This window comes from Tribolium madens, unplaced genomic scaffold, assembly GCF_015345945.1.
Source record: "Tribolium madens isolate multiple individuals breed KSU strain unplaced genomic scaffold, Tmad_KSU_1.1 Scaffold_91;HRSCAF=231;Tcas5.2_LG7, whole genome shotgun sequence".
Lineage (NCBI taxonomy): Eukaryota > Metazoa > Arthropoda > Insecta > Coleoptera > Tenebrionidae > Tribolium > Tribolium madens.
Window position 1 is genome coordinate 17,668,496 of NW_025401063.1, and position 21,124 is coordinate 17,689,619.

Sequence of the window (21,124 nt, forward strand, 5' to 3'; positions counted from 1 at the left end):
GTTGCATTTTTTTTTCGTATATTCATTGATTGAGACGTATCTCAATCGTAATGCTCCACGATTATTTCAAATATACGGTGATTATAATTTTTGTATAAATAAGAGATAAACAAAAAGTAACAAATAGATTCGTTTATTAAAAATAAACATACAGTGGCGGACACGAAATTTTGAACATAAAATTTATGTTAGTTCAAAAAATGTCAATGTAAGCCACGCTTTATTGTCATTATGACTGACGTTTGAAACTAAAATTTCAAAGTTTTAGTTGAAATGTATTTTTGATTTTGATTTTCCGAAACAATAATGTCAGCAATACGTGTTTATATAAGTTCAAAAAATTGTTTTAATTTGTTGTTATTTTTCCTCTAGTTATCAGGATAAAAGTTACAAAAACCGAAAGTGAGGTTAGTTGCCTAGCAAACAATCTCTGATTTTTCATTTGTTAAATTATCTCATAATGATTACTGAGTATTGCAATTTATAAAAGAAGAAATGCTTTAAAAATGTTATTTATTAATAAAGTAACAAAATCAAAATGTTTTCATTACTGTACAGTGATGGACAGTGAATTTCGTCCACTCAATTTCCGTGAATTCACAAAAATTCATTCAAATACGTATTGTCAAATTTAATCAAATTCGAACATGCCAGCAGTAAATGCGTTTAATAAAATAAATAATAAAAATTATCTCCCTGGTACAGTTACGGAATAAAATTTCGGGCAGTATTGTCATTTTCATTATGTAAACTCTAAAACAACCTTTAAATTAATAACCTCATTTTATACTCTTGTTATGTTTATGTCATTTTGACTTATTTACTTTAAAAAATAATGATTTGTAGCATAATAACGGGTAGTCAGCAGATCAAAGCGATGATTTAATTACTTTAATTAATTAATTTATTTAATTAATAAATTTCCTAACAGTCAAATTGTTTAATTAACAATTTTAACAACAAAAAAAGTTTAATTGTTAAATGTCAGTCATGATGACAGTAAAAGGTAGTTTACAGTGAATTTTTTAATGTGACAAAAAAATTGCCCGAAATTTTAATTTCGCAACTGTACAAGAAGGTATGTCCCAAAAACGTGTCTCTATACTTTTAGATATACCAAGGACTACCATTTCAAACAACAAAGTTAAAAAGTAGCAAGGAGTATCGAGCATTCTGTCAATTATAACAACGTTAATCAAAATTCTGAAACAAGGTTATAAAAAACTGTAACAAAAACCTAAAGAATAATTTACACTTTTAATCTGTCAGGGGAAGTGGGTTGACGAAATTCACTGTACATGGATTATTTGTTTTGTTCAAAGAAATAAGTGCGAATACAAAACACGCCACTGCTCTCAGCTGATTTCAGAACTCCCCTATATTTACGAATCCGCGCATCCCTTCTAGGTTTCTCTTACCTCTACTCCGAAATTCGCACATTGCGCATGCGTAACGCGTGAGCGGCAAAGTGAGGTTAAATTTGTTTGAGGTTAGTCCAACGGTCACAGCTGAAAAAAATAAAAAGTGCTTGAAGTGTATTTTTGAAACAATTATCAAACAAAATGGAAATATCCGACGAGAATCTTCGTATTTTGAGCCAATACTTACAGCAAACATTAAGTCCCGATCCCAACACTCGTCGACCCGGTAAAAAGTTCCCTCAACTTTTCAACAAAACTTACGAATGATTTTAGCTGAAAAATTCCTCGAAGGCGTCGAAGTGAATCAGAATTACCCTCTGTTGCTGCTTAATTTAGTCCACAAGCCTGAAGTAGACGTGACAATACGGGTTGCAGGCTCAATTGCGTTTAAAAATTACATCAAACGCAATTGGAGTATTGTAAGTTTGTGGTGGGTTTGGGGTGTAGTTTTATAAATTGTATGGGTTTAGGAGGAGGATCAGAATGATAGAATTCATGAAAGCGATAGACTGGCTATTAAGAATCTCATTGTTTCTTTAATGTTGAGTTCACCTGAAGCGATACAAAAACAGTTGAGTGACGCAATTAGCATAATAGGAAAAACGGACTTTCCCCTAAAATGGCCAGAATTGATCACTGAAATGGTGGACAAATTTGCTACAGGTTCAAAAGCTTCTTTTTTCTTCTTTCATTTAATTTTTTCTTTGTTTAGGTGATTTCCACGTAATCAATGGAGTCTTGCAGACAGCACATTCCCTCTTTAAGAAATATCGTTACGAATTCAAGTCCAATGAACTCTGGTTGGAAATTAAATACGTACTAGACAAATTAGCGAAGCCTTTAACGGATCTTCTTGTGGTAATTATTAAATTGTGGTTTTTGTTTCACTAGTTTGAGTTTTTAGGCTACAATGGGGTTAACACAAGCACACCAAAACGACGTCAGTGCTTTAAAAATAATATATCATTCACTTGTGTTGATTTGTAAAGTATTCTACTCTTTAAATTACCAAGATCTTCCGGAATTTTTTGAAGACAATATGGCCACATGGATGTCAAATTTCCACACGTTGTTAACAGTTGATGTTAAAGCATTGCAAAATTCAGTATGGACTCAAATCATTTGCTTTGATTTTATTGTCGTTTTAACATTTGTAGAGTCAAGATGAAGCTGGCGTAATAGAACAATTGAAATCACAAGTTTGTGATAACATTGCTTTGTATGCCCAAAAATATGATGAGGAATTTCAACCATATTTACCACAGTTTGTAACTGCTGTTTGGAATTTATTAGTTGTTACAGGTCTTGAACCAAAATATGATTTGGTACAATTTTCTCAATTTGTTTGATATTTGTAATTATTGTAAATTTTTAGTTGGTCTCCAATGCTCTCCAATTTTTGTCGTCAGTTGCAGAAAGGTCACATTATAGGAATTTGTTTGAGGATAATGCGGTTTTGAGCAGCATTTGTGAACAAGTTATCATTCCTAATATGGAATTTAGAGGTTGGCAGAACTTTACTTGTGGAATTTTGTTTAACAGTGTTTTGCAGCATCAGATGGAGAGTTGTTTGAGGATAATCCAGAGGAATACATTAGGAGAGATATTGAAGGGTCTGATGTGGACACAAGAAGGAGAGCCGCTTGTGATTTAGTTAATACTTTGAGTCAAAACTTCGAAAAACGGATAATTGATATATTTGGACAATACTTACAGGTATTTTTGTAGTTTCAACCTTATCAGGCCGGAGTCTGACGATCGGAGTCATAGCGAGCATAGCAATAATGAACTTATCTACAAGACCTGTTTATTAAATTGCAATGATTAGGTACTCAATCGACGCAGAATTTGACGCTCTTTATTTTTGGTGATAACAAACTTTTTGATTAAACGCTTAGTTTCGGAGAAATTTGGAGAAAACTGACAAGGTCAAACATTTTTAAAGGTGTTTTTTTAACATTATAGCTAAAGCTTTGCTCGAAAATTGGAGCAGACTCAGATTATTCATAATAGAGATCTTTTTAAGCAATGAAAACAATTTCCAGGACATTTTTAAAAAGCAGCATGCCCTTTTCTAGACTATTTGGAACTTTCACAAAAGAAAAAATTAATTAAAAAAAAATAACGAAACAACTGCACAAACAACAAAAAATAAATAATTCTTATACTCGTATGGAATAATTTTGCAAAACTGTTAAAGAAAGAAATGCTTCTATCGAATTTAAAGAAAGAGAATTATTCGGATTGCAATTTTTTAACTTTGTTCTTTTTTCTTTGCTTACAGTCTCTTCCTTATTATTTCTGTTTTTCGAATAATTATTCAGTAGAATATTTGAAAAATAAGTTAGGCAAGTTTGTATTAACATAGTTAACTCAGTGTTACAAACACTGCAAAAAGCGTCATTGTCAATGATGTTTTTAGATTTTAAATTGTTTATTGCCAAAATTATTTAAAAAATTCATCTTCATATTTCTCAGAAATTATTACGTTAAATAAAGCGTAAGTTTCAGCACGAATATTCAGTAAATAATCTGACGGTACTTTTAAACCACCTCGATCGATGACTGTTATACAGGGTGTTCCATTTTTATTGTTAAAAATTTAACCAAGTGATAGAATATTCAATTTTAAGATAAAACTTTCCTATAAACATATATCGAAAAAAATTATATTAGGGAGCCACATCCCCTGAAAGGGGTGCATTTTTTAATAGATTTTTTCCAATGTTTCAGAAACCATCGTGGATAAAATTACAAAATTTGGTACAACTAATAACCTTTATAAACCTAAAACGTCGAAATTTTCACTCAGGGGCGTGTTAAACTGGGGGGGTTTAGGGTAAAAAGTACCCTAACTATTTTGGCGGTTGGTTTTTGCCAATTTCAGCCACAAAATTCTAAATTTTATAGTTTTTCACAAAAAAGAGGTCTCTTGTGTTTTTTCGTTAAAACTTACCGTTTTTTTGAGTAAAATCAGTTTACAATTTATCTTACAGACCATAAAGAGGATAAAAATTAAAAATCAAATTTGTATCACCATTTCTTTAAATTCGTTCAGGTGTTTAAAAGCAATCAGCTGTACCAACTCTTGTAATTTTATCTATTCTGCAATAGTGGTAAAACCCCATTAAAAACTCATCTTTTTCAAGGGGTGTAGCTCGCTTACGTAACATTTTTTGCCACATGTTCATAAAAAACTTTTGTCTTAAAATTGAATATTCTATCATCTGTTTAAGTTTGTAACAATAAAAGCGGAACACCCTGTATAATCAAATTTTGAAGGTTCTATTTGCAAATCATTTGTCGTTGTTAGAAGCTCTTTGCAGTCTTTACAAGAAATTGTATTAGTAACTTTTTTTTGCAATATACCGTACTATATAAATTAACACCGATATATCGCTTTCACTTAAAATAATATTTTCAGTATTTAAATCATTAAATTTCAGCACCCTTTTCACATTTAAACAATATATCTTTTATTTGAAAGTCACCGTGATTGGAAGACTTAAGTTTCAACAAATTTATTATCTTCAATTTTCTTTCCGATTCCAGCTCACGACGTTTGTCTCTTTTACTAAAAATGTTGACTTACAATTCACACAGTGAAGTCTAAAATTTTTGAAAGAAAAATTGTTGTTCCTGTAACTTCCTTACCAAAAGTAGTTTCTAATGCTGCTATATATTTTTTGTCTAATGTTTTCAAACATAGATTGACATTTTGCCTCTCTAAAGATGTGGGAAATAAAGGCTTTTTACTTAAATTTTACAATTTTGTTTTCTTCAATGTAGTATAATTGTTTTAAAATACTTACACATGCCTCAACAACTTGGTCTAAAATTTCATTATCTACTACATTTGGAATGTGAAATGTTTGTCTTGCATCTTTTTGGTTAAACCAATTATTTCGTATGCACTTCAGCAAGTGAATACTATCAAATAAAATAAAAATTGGAAAATTTGGATTATATGGATTACTGACGGAACATGTCAAATTACTGTTGAATAGTGTCTCAAAACAATTTCTATTCACTTTATTGTTGTCTGATGTAATTGCTAAAACATTATAACCCACTTCCGTTAAAGTTTTTAAAACGCCGTTTAGTAATTGAAATAAAAATTCACCGTTAATATTTTTAACTGGGTAAAGGGCAACTACATCTTTGTTATTTGAAAGTACTGACGATATCATGAAAGTCTGATTTGTCGTAGCTAATTCAGAACTGTCATTGCAGCTAATTCCTTGTATTTTTCCTCCCTTATAACATACATTAGCTTTTACGTATATTTTATCAAGTTGTAAATTTACCAGCTTATCTTTTTCATCAAGTATATTTAATTTTTCTGTTAAGTATATGACGTGTGAAGAAGTTATTTCAGGATTTTCGGTACCTAACTTTAACGACAATTTTTGTATATATTTTGTATGTGGTAAAACAATGTTTTTACTATTTCTAATCATTTTATACGCAGATGGATAAGAAAAGTATATAGTACTGGCCCAAATTATCATATCAGTAGAATACCTGTGCTGGTTACTAAAAATTAAAGAAAATTGTTCACGAATAAATATTAGTTTCATTTGTAATTTTTTCATTGTTGGACTCTATCAACTTGCTTATAGAGTTACTAATGGTTGCAACAAATGACTCTTCATTCACATTTTCATTTTTTAGAGTGATTAAATAATTAAACAATTGAATAAGTTGCGACCATTTTTTTACACATAATGTTTTTTCTAAAATGTTACTAACTTCTTTATCATTAAAAAGTTGTTTAATTCTAATGTTAAAATCTATTGTTATTGAACAGGCAATTTTAGAAATACCTGCTATCATATGTACTTTAAAAAAGCACACTTTGTCTTGACCTTCCTTAAAAAAAAATTGTCTTCTAATTTCAATTTATCTTTAAAATGTTGTTTAAAATTTTCAAAAGTATTGATAAGATCAGCTGCTTCCAGGTCTTTCATTTTTTTGCATTCACGTTCTTCTATTACTATTTGTTGAGCTTCAGGTGTACATTTTTCGTAAAATAATGCGGAAGATGTTTAAAAAATGTCAGTAAGTTGTAGAATTTTTCTGGGAAGTGACACTTGCGACCCATTATCTTTTTTCATTATATCTTCTTTTATAATGTACTGTTCATCAAAATGTAATATGCAAACGACAGAATTATTGTTGTAAAATTTTTGCGAGGTGTATTTCGCATCCATTGTTTTCTATTTTCTGTATATGATGGGAAACGAAAAACCGGGGTGTAATTTTTTTTATTATTATCATTGAATCTGCATCCAGGAACACAACAACGTCGAGGCATATCAGGCTCTGGCCTGATAAGTAACATAGGCCTCGTTTCAACTCGCGAAAAATTCAACGAAATTACTATTTTAGGTAATGCTATCAAAATACAACGAAAATCCCAAAACAAACTGGCGCAGTAAAGATGCCGCCCTCTACTTAGTAACTTCTCTCGTAAGTAGGGGGGCTACGCAAAAACATGGAGTCACTCAAACCAGCCAATTGGTGTCAATACCACAATTCTGTCAAGACCAAATCCTTCCCGAGCTTAAAAGAACCGATGGTAAAAAATTCAAATTTACTAATATTTTGCTTAATTTTTATTTTTTATAGTTGATGAATTGCCGGTCCTCAAAGCCGATGCAATCAAATATTTGCTAACTTTTCGGTCTGTACTACCCAGCGACATGGTCGTCGGAGCTATCCCTTTATTAATTCAACATTTAACAAGCGAAAGTGCAGTCATACACACATACGCAGCTTGTACAATTGAAAAAATTCTCATCATGAAGGATAGCAACAATCAGAATGTCCTAAATGGGGCTACTTTGGAGCCCTTGACAAGTCAATTGTTGGTTAATCTTTTTGCAATTTTGGACAAACCAGTCTCTGAGGAAAATGAATACGTTATGAAAAGTAATGTGCGATGACACTTGTAGATTTTTAAAAATTATTTTTGGTGTTTTGTAGCCGTGATGAGGAGTTTTTCGACGTTACAAGACCGTATCATTCCTTATTTGCAATCAGCTTTACCCAAACTCACAGAGAAGTTGCAAATGGTTGCGAAAAATCCATCAAAACCCCATTTTAATCATTATTTATTTGAAACGATTTCTTTAGCGATTAAGTAAGTTTGCTAACAGTTGGAAGTTTTTTCTTAGTGTGGTTTTAGGATTGTTTGTAAAACGAATGCATCAGCGGTTACTTCGTTTGAAGATATTTTGTTTCCAATTTTTCAAGGAATTTTGCAACAAGATATCCAAGGTAATAATAATAAAGACTAAATATTAATAACACAGGGCGACAAAAAAAAGTCATGTGACAACTTGACAAATTTTATATCATTTTGTTCGTCTCAGTGAGACAAATCAAATGCACTATAAAAATTTTAAAAAGTCCACACTGAACTAAATAATTTTTTTCTAATTTAAATGAATTTAAAATACTTTAACTTTAAAAAAATCATTACTCAATAACTATTAGGCCGATTTCCTTCAAATAAAGACCATTCTAAAGGGATGGAGTTGCCCTTTAAAATGATATAAAATTTGAAATTGAATATTGGCAAACTTTTCTTCGAACAGTGTTCGAAGAAGTTCGAAGTAAATCGAAATAATCTAAGAAAATCCCTACGAGTAATTTTTTTTTCCATCATTACCATCGTGTAGAGCATCTCTTTATTAGTTGTAATCCAAATTTTCAAAAAAATATACCGAGTAGTTTTCAAGATAATAATTTTTTGAAGTTATGGTTTGCTAATCAAGCATTGCTCCATATAGGAGAAATGCATGTTAATCTTACTTAAAATTGCATTTTTATAAAAGTATTTGTTTTAAGACTCTTCTTTTGCTTAAAAATGGTCAATTGCACCTTCTTTGTTCTAATTAGAATAAATAAAAACTGTTTGTTTACTTAAAACAAATAAAGAGTACATGCGTACTAATTAAAGCAAATAAAGAGTTTTTTTGTTGTAAAAATGACCACTGATCATTGAGCAAAGAGGATCTTGAAGTTTAAGGCACGAGTCTTAAATATAAGGGCAAATCTTTTTCAAATCAAATCACTTTCCGTTCAGATTTCGACTTGTTGACTTTGTTCTAGCTTTCTGAACTTTTTTGAAAATGTTTTGAGCAAATGCTTTCTCATCACTTTCGAGTGATGTTAAATACAATAAGTCATCTGATTTATTTTGTTGGTACATTCTACGATTAGCCTCAGTTAGCTTGTAGGTAGTAGTTGTTGTGATAACAGTTGCACACGAAGCAACTGACTTATTGCATTCAACATCAACATAAGAAAGCATTTGCTGAGAACATTTTCAAAAAAAAGTTCAGAAATCTAGAACAAAGTGAACAAGTTGGAATCTGAATGGAAAGATTTGTTCTTATATTTAAAGCTACTGCTATAAACTTCTACATACTTTTTGCTCAATGATCAGTGATCATTTTTAGAACAAAAAAAACTCTTTATTTGCTTTAATTAGTACGCAGGTAGTCTTTGTTTGTTTTAAGTAAAGAAACAGTTTTTTGTTTATTCTAATTAGAACAAAGAAGGTGCAATTGACCATTTTTAAGCAAAAGAAGAGTCTTAAAACAAATACTTTTATAAAAATGCAATTTTAAGTAAGATTAACATGCATTTCTCCCATATGGCGCAATACCTGAATGCAAACCTTAGCTTCAAAAAAATCATATCTTAAAAACTACTCGGTATATTATTTTAAAAATTTAGATTCTTACTAATAAAAAAATGCTGTACACGATGGTGACCAAGAAAAAAAAATTACGCGTAGGGTTTTTCTTAGATTACTTCGAACTTCTTGGAACACTGTTCGAAGAAAAGTTTGCCAATATTCAATTTCAAATTGCATATCATTCTAAAGGACAAGTCCATCCCTTTAGAACGGTCTTGATTTGAAGGAAATCGGCCTAATAGTTATTGAGTAATGATTTTTTAAAGTTAAAGTATTTTAAATTCATTTAAAAAATTATTTTGTTCAAAGTATGTGGACTTTTTGAATTTTATTTTAGTGCATTTGATTGTTCTTACTGAGACGAACAAAATGATATAAAATTTGTCAAGTAGTCACATGACTTTTTTTTGTCGCCCTGTATAACTTATTCTTTTGTTTTAGAGTTCATTCCATACGTGTTTCAAATTTTGTCTCTGTTGATGGAGTTCACCCCAATGGGCAATATATCAGATGCGTATATCCAGCTTTTGCCTTGTCTTTTGGCCCCCGTTTTGTGGGAACGTCCGGCTAATATCAGCCCCCTTGTTCGCTTGTTAAGCGCGTTTACGGTGCATGCGGGTTATCAGATTGTAGCACAAGATAAATTGGTACGATTTACTAAAACAAAAATTGTTTTTAATTCTTATGTTGTAGAGCGGTTTTCTGGGAGTTTTCCAAAAACTCATCGCGTCAAAATCAAATGACCACGAGGGTTTCCATTTGATGCAAAACATGATCCAACATTTTCCAATCGAGGCTCTAACGCCATATCACAAGCAAATTTTCTTTCTGCTTTTCCAAAGACTGTCGTCGAGTAAAACCACGAAATTTGTTATAAATATAATTGTCTTTTTCTGTTTGTATGCCGTTAAGTATTCACCAGCTGAGCTGGTCTCGGTCATCGATGGGATCCAGCCCCAGTAATTTGAGTTTAATTGATGAATTCTAGCTCTAAAATAATTATTTTAGGATGTTTGGTATGGTCCTCGAGAAACTCTTAATCTCCGAGTTGCAAAAAGTTTCAGGGAATGTCGAAAGAAAAATCGTAGCGTGTGGTATCACAAAATTATTATGTGAATGTCAAGAGTTGCACACGGGAACTTATCAGAAATTCTGGCCGCAACTTTTACAAGTAATATAGTTTGATACCAATTCACAAACTTATGTTTTTTTTTCCAGGCTTTAATCATGTTTTTTGAAATGCCATTAGATGAAAGTTCTTTACCAGACGATCATTTTATCGAGATTGATGACACTCCCACGTTTCAGACCGCAAGTGCCAAGTTGAATTTTGCAAATATTGCGAAACCGGACCCTTTGCAAAGTCGGTGTTTGAAAAATTCGTGACCAAAAATTGTAAAATTGTTTTAGGTTTTGGGGAACCGCGACAATTTTTGGCGCAGAATTTGGCGACTTTTGGACGTGCCCAGCCTGGAAAATTGCCGGCCTTAGTGGGAAATATGAACCAGCAAGCGCAGACCATCCTTAATCAGTATCTGGCAAAATTTGGTGTACAACTCATGTAATTTTTCCTTTTGTTGTGTTGTTTATATTGCTTTCAGAATAGTGAATAAAACCATATTTTTTAAAAAAGATTGTTTTAATTAAGTTAATTGTAAAAATGTACATGAAACTAGACATCAGACTCTTGATCATCAGCAAATAAACTACTCTGGGGCACCATCCTTAAAAAAACACCATTAGAAAATAATTTAATTATTTATTGTAATAGAAACCTTCTTTTCTTTTCGTTCAACGATCCTGTGCTTTCATCAGTCTAGAAATAATAGATTAAGAGTGCAAATACAGATTCCACAAGGCGACAAAAAAGTCATGTCGTGACAACTTGACAAATTTTATATCATTTTGTTCATCTCAGTGAGACAAATCAAATGCACTAAAAAATTGTTCAAAAAGTCCACACACTGAACTAATTTTTTTTTTCTAATTTAAATGAATTTAAAATATTAACTATAAAAAAATCATTACTCAATAACTATTAGGCCGATTTCCTTCAAATAAAGACCATTCTAAAAGGATATCCTTGCCTTTTAGAATGATATGAAATTTGAAATTGAATATTGGCAAACTTTACTTAGAACAGTGTTCGAAGTAAATCGAAATAATCTAAGAAAAACGCTACGAGTAATTTTTTTTTTCATCATTACTATCGTGTAGAGCATCTCTTTATTAGTTGTAATCTAAATTTTCAAAAGAATATACCGAGTAGTTTTCAAGATATGATTTTTTGAAGTTAAGGTTTGCTAATCAAGCATTGCTCCATATAGAAGAAATGCATGTTAATCTTACTTAAAATTGCATTTTTATAAAAGTATTTGTTTTAAGACTCTTCTTTCGCTTAAAAATGGTCAATTGCACCTTCTTTGTTCTAATTAGAATAATCAAAAACTGTTTCTTTGCTTAAAACAAATAAATAGTACCTGCGTACTAATTAAAGCAAATAAAGAGTTTTTTTTGTTATAAAAATGATCATTGAGCAAAGAGGATCTAGAAGTTTAAGGCACGAGCCTTAAATATAAGAGCAAATCTTTTTCAAATCAAATCACTTTCCATTCAAATTTCGATTTGTTCACTTTGTTGTAGCTTTTTGAACTTTTTTTGAAAATGTTCTGAGCAAATGCTTTTTCATCACTTTCGAGTGATGTTAAATGCAATAAGTCACCTGATTTATTTAGTTGGTACATTCTGGGATAAGCTTCAGTTAGCTTGTAGGTAGTAGTTGCTGTGATAACAGTTGCACACGAAGCAACTGACTTATTGCATTCAACATCAGTAAAAAGTGATGAGAAAACATTAGCTGAGAACATTTTCAAAAAAAAGTTCAGAAAGCTAGAACAAAGTGAACAAGTCGAAATCTGAATGGAAAGTGATTTGATTTGAAAAAGATTTGCCGTTATATTTAAGGCTCGTGCCTTAAACTCCTAGATCCTTTTTGCTCAATGATCAGTGATGATTTTTAGAACAAAAAAACTCTTTATTTGCTTTAATTAGTACGAAGGTACTCTTTCTTTGTTTAAAATAAAGAAACAGTTTTTGTTTATTCTAATTAGAACAAGGAAAGTCCGAATGACCATTTTTAAGCAAAAGAAGAGTCTTAAAACAAATACTTTTATAAAAATGCAATTTTATATAAGATTAACATGCATTTCTCCCATATGGCGCAATACCTGAATAGCTTCAAAAAAGCATATCTTAAAAACTACTCGGTATATTATTTTAAAAATTTGGATTCTTACTAATAAAAAGATGCTCTACACGATGGAGACAAAGAAAAAAAAATACTCGTAGGGTTTTTCCTAGATTACTTCGATTTAATTCGAACTTCTTCGAACAGTGTTCGAAGAAAAGTTGGCCAATATTCAATTTCAAATTGCATATCATTTTAAAGGGCAAGTCCGTCCCATTAGAATGCTCTTGATTTGAAAGAAATCGGCCTAATAGTTATTGAGTAATGATTTTTTAAAGTTAAAGTAATTCATTTAAATTAGAAAAAAAATATTTAGTTCAAAGTGTGTGGACTTTTTGAAATTTTTTTTAGTGCTTTTGATTTGTCTCACTGAGACGAACAAAATTATATAAAATTTGTCAAGTTGTCACGACATGACTTTTTTTTTGTCGCCCTGTGTTCTGAATCTAAATATTCACGATAAAAATATATTTTACCTGGTCTCTATTTGTGCAATTTGTGCTGGAGCACCTGCACCCCGCTGAACAACTTCGATATAATTTTCTACACCCACATCTTTTAGAGCAATTGCTCTTAACGCACATACACCCACCATCAGATGTTCTTTTTAACGAAATATTTTCTCCATCTAAAAAAATATTTTAAAAAGGAACAACGACAATTTCATGTACTGACCCGGATTTGTTCTTCTTTTTTCAAGTAACCATTTACCAACTGGAGTACGCTTCCAATCAGGATCGTTTGCGATATCATCGAATTCTTCCATACTAGCATCAAAGTTTTCCTACAATTACAAAAATTTAGTTAAAAAAAAATCATGAATAGATAGGTACCTGATTTTCCATTGTATAAGTCGAATCGGGTTCTCTCTTTATTTTCAATTTTCTTCGTCTCATGTTTTCGATCGGTGTCTTGAGTTCAGCTACGGCCTCTTTAATTTGCGACTCTTTAGCCAACTGCTAAAATAACAATGAAATAGAGAATAACAATAAATTTATGATTACCGTAATGGTGTCTATTTTTTCCTTCAACTCGTCGGCGTGACGTTGTGTTTCGTGTAGTTTTTCCATTAATTCCTGATTTTTCCGCTCCAAAATTTCGATTTGTTCTGTTTGGATTGCACAGCATTGTTTTAGCTCCTCACTTCCATTCTGGACTTCTACGCCGCGTAATTGTCGCAATAAAAGGGCAATTTTCTCTTCATACTCTTTCTGCATTTGTGATACGTCTTGGTTGTTTTTCATTTCGAGAATTTTGAAGCCCGTTTCGAATTTTTCGTTTTTTTCTTTAATCTAAAACGTTTCATTTAATTACAAATAAAACTCTAAGTAAGCATACTAGCCCAGTCAAATTAGACAAAAATAGGGCGATCGGTGGAAAAAAATCCTAGAGAATTGGAATTTTTTTAAACGCTTTCTTTATTCTTGGGTAGACATATATCAAAAGTCCCCGAAGGTGGGGGGCGAGCTCGGGGAGGGGGCTAAAGGTATCTTTTTTTGTTTTTTTGCTTATATCTGGGAAACTATTACTCCTAACGGTTTTTGCCTGCTCATCAAAATTAAAGCCTACAAAATTTCCTACAAAAATGGTTCTTTGCATTTTTGTTGTAAGACTGACTAACTGTACGCGAGTTATAGGGCTGACAAGAAACATCATTTAAAAAAATGTGCTTTATCGGTATTTAAAACAGAATTAATCTTGTGATTTGAAAAAACTGAAAGCAAATTGAATTTATTGGGTATAACACATCATTAGAAAGTCTATAAAGTCTTCCGAGTCGTCCTCATATTCTGCATCTTCGTCTTCAACTTAAACATTGAAAACCGAATTACAGTCTTGTTCAGTACAATATTAATAAATAGATGATTTAATATCGATGATTTGAATAAAGCTTACAGTAAATTGAATGTATTGGATCCAACAGTTTATTAGAGGTGCCACGAGGGTCTATCAAGACTTCCGAGTCATCCTTATATGCTGAACTAGCATTTACCTGCGACTTTGTCCGCGTGTATTTCTGATATAAAATGGGAAAAAGCCCGTTCACAAAACCATTCCATAGGCTTAGGTACTCTATAAAGCTAGATAATTACCTATGTTATGTATAGGATTCAGTTATAGTAGTCTCGTTCTTCGCATGGGCTATGTTTATGGATAAATATTAAATGTTGATTTTCACAAAGTGTCGTCTCAGTGTACTTCTGCACTCTCAAAATTTGAAATTTCATGTTTCTACTTTTGTTTTTAAGCGTTTAAACTCTAATTTATTTCATTAAAATTTGAAAAGTGCACTTCTATGCTTTTTTCTAAGGATCATATTTTCTAAATATAATGTTTTTATATCCCTTTAAATGTGTACACCGTTTTATTCCCTGAAAAACTAATTTTCGAAAAATCTGATTTTAGTGCCCCTTTACACCTCTGAAGAATTTTATGTTTATATCTTTGTTTAAACATTTACACCCCATTTAACCCCCTTACAGATTGATTCTCTCTTTTATCCAAAATTTTTATTTATATCTCCTTTTAAATGTTTATACCCGAGTCACCTTTCAGGCAGACCAGCTTAGTTAGGGAAAGCTCTACACATATAAATACTTACCATAAACTAATGAAATGTGTTTCAAAGGATTTTTAATGCAATTTTATGTACACTCCAAACTTTTGAAGCCCACGGTTAGTCCTACGACAAAAATGAATACGACCATTTTTGTAGGAAATTTTGATGCAGAAATAGACTTCTACAGAAAATTCTGCATAAATTACATAAACGGTGAGTTTGTATTTATAGACCCAGGTGACTCCCCCTTCCTTTAATGAAGTATTGGACCCAGTAAATTCAGTTTACTGTCAGTTTTTTTTTTTTTAATTAGAAGACTAATTCTGTTTTAAATGCGGATAAAGCACATTTTTTTTAAATGATGTTTTTATTCTGCCCTATAACTCGCTTACGGTTAGTCCTACAACAAAAATGCAAAGGACCATTTTTGTAGGAAATTTTGTAAGCTTTAATTTTTATAAAAAGATAAAAACCTGTAGGGGTGATAATTTCCCAGATATAAGTAAAAAAAACAAAAACAGACACTTTTAACCCCCTCCCTCTCCTCGAGCTCGCCCCCACCTTCTGGGACTTTTGATATATGTTTACCGAAGTGTAAAGAAAGCGTTTAAAAAAATTCCAACTATCTAGGATTTTTTTCCAACGATTTGTCTAATTTGACTGGGCTATACAAAAACTAACATCATTTAAAGCGACCTGCGTTTCAATCCATTTGTTTTTCGCCATCACTTCACTCGCCTTTAATTCTGCCGCTTGTTCTAATAAAATTTTAATCGCAAATTTCGCTTCACCCATGGTTTGTATATTATCAAACTTTGATTTTTTATTTTCTTCCTCAGAGTCTAGTAGTTTCTGTTGTAAATCCTGGATTTGTACCGATCGCATTTCCATATCGCTCTCAATTTCCTGCACTTGCGATTCATCTAAATTCTCCGGATTTTCCCTCAATTTGTCCAACTGCTGCTGCAACGTCGCCCTATCTTCCAAAAGGCCCTTCAACGTTGCCTCCGCCTCTATCAAATGCATGTGGACGTCAAATTCTTGTCTCATCCAACAGCCTATTTTCTCATTTTTTCCCGAATTTTTCGATTCTTGAGTGGCTTTCCGCAACGCAAGGGCGTCTTTGAGTCGCTTATTAAGAGCCACAGCTTCCTCCACTTTTCTCTTGAGGACATTTTGTTGTTTACTATGCATGGCTTCCATTCGGACCATTTTGGTTTTATTTTTGCGGTCTTCTTGTTTGAGTTTTGCGAGTTCGCGTTCTCTTTGAATTTTCCAGGTCCGGAATCGCTCCGATTCTTCGCGCATTTTACGAATCAATTTCACTCTCGTTTGTTTCATTAAATGAATTTCGCTATTTAATTGATTGATTTTAGTCACATCCTTCTCTTTCAATTTGATCAAGCGGGCTTGTTCTTGGACTTTTCGGTTTAATTCTTGTAATTGATTTTCTAATTCTTGGACTCGTTTTCTTCGCTGTTCGGCTATTTTCGACGAAGGTCCGTGTGATTGTGCGTTTTTTAATTGTTGCATCAATTCGTCTTTTTCTTTCTGTAGTTGAAGAATTTTATTTTCGTTCTCCTTCAAGCCTTCATAATCGACTAAATACTGAGTGTTTGTGGAAATTTGTCGGGCTAAATGCTCCTTGATTGCTAGTTGTTTAGTCAACTCTTGTAGTTCAGTATTGAGAGCCATTTGTTGTTTGGTGTAATTTTCTTGATCCTTACTCATTTCATCTACATTTTTAAATTTGCCGTCTTGACTTTTACGAATGTCGATATTTCGCTCGTGGTGGAGAATTTCATCTTCGGTTTTCTTTTGTTCAGAATCAAGCACCATGAATTGTTTTTGAATCTGTTGCAACTTATCCAAATTCTTCTTAAAACCATCTGTATCATTCTGATTGAAACTCAAACTGATATTGTCAAGTGTGAGATCATATTCATGTTTTAGCTCTTGAATTTTTTTATGGAGATTTTCATTCGCATTTTGTAGTATAATTAATTTTTCCAAAAGACCGGTGTTGTCGTGTAAAGTTGACGACAGTTGCACAGTGAGATCTCGAATTTTTGTTTGCAATTGGACGTTTTCTTCCCTTAAAATGATAATTTCATTGGAAGAAACGGCAGGTCCTCCCTGACCCACAATTTGTAATCTTAATTCTTGTATAGTTTTTTTCAGTAAGTTGATTTCGGCTGCTTTCGGATCTTGGTTCACAATCGGTTTGTTTTGTATTCGACGAGCTCGATCAGCGTAACGTAATGTCGAAATGGACTCTTCTATGTTGTAATCAGCGGGACTAACACAGGCAATCATCAATGTTATGCTGTTGCCCCCCAAGGAATCTTTCAGTAGACGAGTTAAATTACTGTCTCGGTAAGAGATATAACCGTGTTGCTGTTTTTCATCAGCTAAAGCCGAAATCACGTTGCCTAACACTAAAAGACCCTTGTTTATATTAACGCCTTCTTTAAATGTTGTTCCAACAGCTCCCGTCTTTTTGGGTCTTTCGGAACCCGCCAAATCGACCAAATGGAACTTTGCAGACTTCTCATTGCTAAAAATAACAATTTATTAAACGAAAAATTTCATTACACTAATCATCGATCTTTGCAGTAAAATTAAAATTCATATCTTTTTCCTCTATATCAATAAATACAGAGTGGTTATAAATGAATTTCATCTAGCCAGCTTTGGAATTTTTTTGCATGTAACTTTATTTGTGCCGCTCTACTTTTTTTTAAAGCTCTAGTTTTGTCATTAGTGTCACTTATTAATTAATAATAAATTGTTATTAATTAAACTTTTATTGTTTCAACTAATTTCCAATAATAATTGATAATAATGTATACTTTGGAAGAAAACAAGTTTATAATTGAAGTCTATTTTCGAAGTGGACGCTTAGTAAACGGCGATTTTTTAATTTTGAGTTACAACAAGTAGGTACCTCTATTTTCGTAAAGCGGCATTTTTTATTTTACATGGAAAATTCACAGCTGGCTAGATGAAAATCATTTATAACCACTTTGTATTATCAATAAAGCTTGGATTATATGCACGAAATATTCGTAAAATATGCGCATATACCGGGTGCGGCATCAGTTACGCCCATTGATAACTCGCGACTTCTAATTAATTAAAATTGGCGATATTTCATAGGTTCCTGGTATCGTTCCTTATATGGCATTTTTCTCTGGGGCGCGAGTTTTGGCGCACTCGGTATATCAATTATACAGATTAATTCAATTGTATCAGTTTTGGCTTCAAACATTTTTTTAGTATTTTGTTTAAATTTGATTCGCAGCATATACCGGGTGGGGCATCGGTTACGCGCACTTGATAAATCGCGACTTCAAATTAATTAAAACTGGCGATATTTCATATACCTAACTAATTATTGATAGGGTATAATTTGAGAATTTTTCTAATTTTTTTTTGATAATAAATGAGTCCGTAACAGTTTTGTATGTTTTATGAATACTTTTTGTTAATTTACCTATAAGTTTTTACACTAAATGAATCTGTACCTGTCAGCGCATCAAACTTTGATATCACAACTTCAAATTTTGACTTGGTTAGCCAAATAATCGCTTTTTTTATTTCAACACAAGCCAGACCCGTGATTTATGACAAAAAGACCCTTTAAAGCGCTCGGCTACCAGTAAATGATTCTTTTGTTGGCAAATTATTGCCAACATTGTTGGCATTGTTGTAAACCTTGGAATCTTACCCCAAATGCAGTTCCCCATTGTCACCTAAATTTACGATGACACAAGTAGCAGGTCATAAATAAAAATGATTTTCAAAGTTAAGATGGAAAATTGCGTTTAATACGTATTTTCACAAAAATATGCACAAGATATTAAGAAATATGCCCCAATATTTTGGCATATGCATCGATATGCAAAACTTTTAATAATAATAATAAAGCGGCTTTTTGAATTGTACATACAAGTAAATACAACTCGGGAGGCGAAGTCTAGCAACTGCTATTCATACTTAACCCCCTAAACAAAACAAAAAGAAAAATGAAAAATTGCATTACAGTTTAACTAAAATTAAGAAAAACTACTTAAGTAGAAAGAACAGGAATTAAAACAATAAGAAAATAACAAAAAGCAAAAGTAAAAAACTAGAAGTTCAAAAAATGTATTTTTATATTTTTGCGAAAATTGCTCACTGAAAGTTTTTGTTTAAACAAATGAGAAGAATTATATAACTTTATAGTATTGTAAGAGAGAGAGAGAGATCTTTTCAATATTGTTTTTTTTAAACTTTGGTAATGACAGGTCAGCAATATTACGAACAGAAACTTGATGACAACTTTTTCTCGAATGAAATATTTCACGGAGATAGGGTGGTGAAGCTGTAATAAACATTTTATACAGGGTGTTTACGGTCTTGAGGTTGAAATTTAAATGAGATGATGTTCACGGTAGAAGAAAACTAATACGCTATATAAAACAAAAATTCACGTTGTTAAAGGAAATTATTCATTTTACGCTATTTGTTTGAGAACCGCTGCTTCGGCTGCAACAATGGTCATTAGTATCATTAGTATCATTACCTTGTGTTTCACCGTAAATCATAATCACGAAAACCAATTTATTATTCAATAACATTCTTGATAATAACAATTGTGTGAGTTTTTTCTCGGTTACAGTGTTTCTGTACTCTTCTATTACTAGGTCAATTTTCAACTCCAAGACTGTAAACACCCTGTATATGAACACTGACAAGACATAATTGTATATTTAGTCTACCGGCAGCCAACCAAGTTCTTATATTTTTTGAGATACATGGTCAAATTTTTTTAATTTGTAAATAAAACCAGAGTACGAATTTTGTATTTTTTGTAATTTATATTTAGAATGATAATCTAAACATGAATAATAAATGAAGAGAGCATAATTAAGGTTGGAAAGCACCAATGACTCGCATAGTTTTTTTCGAAGTTTAAAATTCAAAATGTGATAATTGGAATATAACATTTTTAATGCAATATAAGAGCTCTTTACAATCAAGTTGACACGATCTCTAATCAATCGTCATTCCGAATCTATTATAATTCCAAGATTTTTTACACTGTTTTAGATACCTATTTCCATATTACCAATTTTGAGATTAATTTCCGAGTTGATTTTTTTTATTTCTTGTGGAAATGCAAATTGATGAACATTTACTCAAATTTCAATTTAAACCAATGCTTTTAGACAATAAGAAAATTTCATTTAGATCTTGATTAATAAAGTTGCAAGCTCGTTCTACATCGTCAGGATCAAAATGATAGTAGAACTGAAATTGAACCTTGCGGAACACCGGATGTTATTTCCTGCTCTTGATTGTGAGGGACAATTTGTTTCCTATTAATAAGGTACGAACCATAAAAAGATAATTTTGCACATAAAAGTGAGTGATCTAAGGTATCAAATGTTTTAGAAAAATCCAACAATGTCACAATGGTGGCATCACCTTTATCCAAAGCTTTAAAGCAATCATCAAGAATTTTTCCAAGGGCTGTGATGGTATTATAATTTTTTCGATATCCCGATTGGTTTATTCGTAATAATACCTTCAGAAACATAATTGTAAACCTGTTTATAAATGACTTTTTCTAAAAAAAAATTATAAGACGGGTAATATACTAATGGGTCTTAAGTCAGAACATGTAGTGGGATTTTTAATTTTGGGTAAAGGACGCACCAAAGCAGTTTTTCACATTTCTGGATAATATCCAATCTCAATACAGCAGTTGACAATTTGAATAGTCCATTTCGTCAATATGGGTGAACATAATTTCAACATTTTTGCTGAAATGTTAACAATAAAAAGTCAAAGTTGGGATAAATTTGTATCCTCGACTACACTAAACTTTGTATTTTTATAAATTGGTTTTGCCTCAGACAAGCCATTTTAATAACATAGTAATTAAGCCTTTCTAAGGAATCTTCACTTTTCAGATCACATCACTTCAAATAATTTTGCTAAAATCCGTTTGCAGGCAACTACTTATTCGCATAGAAGGATTTATTCGTTTTATACCAGGTGAATAGAAACTATGGAACCAAACGTTTTTTGCTTAAAGTATTTATTTTTTGAAAAAACTAATTGATGAAATATAAAGTACTATAAAAATGTGATGTTTTATCAAAAATAAAATTTTTCGAAATTTTTATTTGTTTTTG

The 21,124-nt window shown here is 31.8% G+C and overlaps 2 protein-coding genes across 3 annotated transcripts in view; one reads left to right on the forward strand and one right to left on the reverse strand.

Moving 5' to 3' along the window:
- The first annotated feature begins 1,448 nt into the window (after nt 1-1,448).
- Nucleotides 1,449-10,764, forward strand: LOC123010775 (exportin-2). The gene is made up of 17 exons (XM_044407884.1): nt 1,449-1,647; nt 1,695-1,840; nt 1,892-2,084; nt 2,134-2,279; nt 2,326-2,526; nt 2,579-2,746; nt 2,797-2,926; nt 2,974-3,137; nt 6,813-7,002; nt 7,053-7,355; nt 7,410-7,566; nt 7,612-7,703; nt 9,574-9,779; nt 9,826-10,091; nt 10,141-10,303; nt 10,351-10,495; nt 10,543-10,764. The coding sequence occupies exons 1-17, from the start codon at nt 1,563-1,565 to the stop codon at nt 10,695-10,697; spliced, it is 2,910 nt and encodes a 969-aa protein (XP_044263819.1). The 5' UTR covers nt 1,449-1,562; the 3' UTR covers nt 10,698-10,764.
- The window catches only part of LOC123010774 (chromosome-associated kinesin KIF4A), a 12,781-nt gene continuing 2,409 nt past the window's right edge, over nt 10,753-21,124 (reverse strand). The window contains exons 3-9 of one of the 2 annotated variants that reach the window (XM_044407883.1): nt 15,621-17,496; nt 13,384-13,671; nt 13,213-13,335; nt 13,055-13,163; nt 12,856-13,007; nt 10,908-10,948; nt 10,753-10,856 (exon numbers count right to left, since the gene is read on the reverse strand). In XM_044407883.1, coding sequence (XP_044263818.1) covers nt 10,805-10,856; nt 10,908-10,948; nt 12,856-13,007; nt 13,055-13,163; nt 13,213-13,335; nt 13,384-13,671; nt 15,621-17,496 — 2,641 coding nt within the window. In that variant the 3' untranslated portion in view covers nt 10,753-10,804. Of the gene's footprint in view, nt 10,857-10,907; nt 10,949-12,855; nt 13,008-13,054; nt 13,164-13,212; nt 13,339-13,383; nt 13,672-15,620; nt 17,497-21,124 lie in introns of both variants that reach the window. The other variant, XM_044407882.1, reaches the window with a different exon arrangement.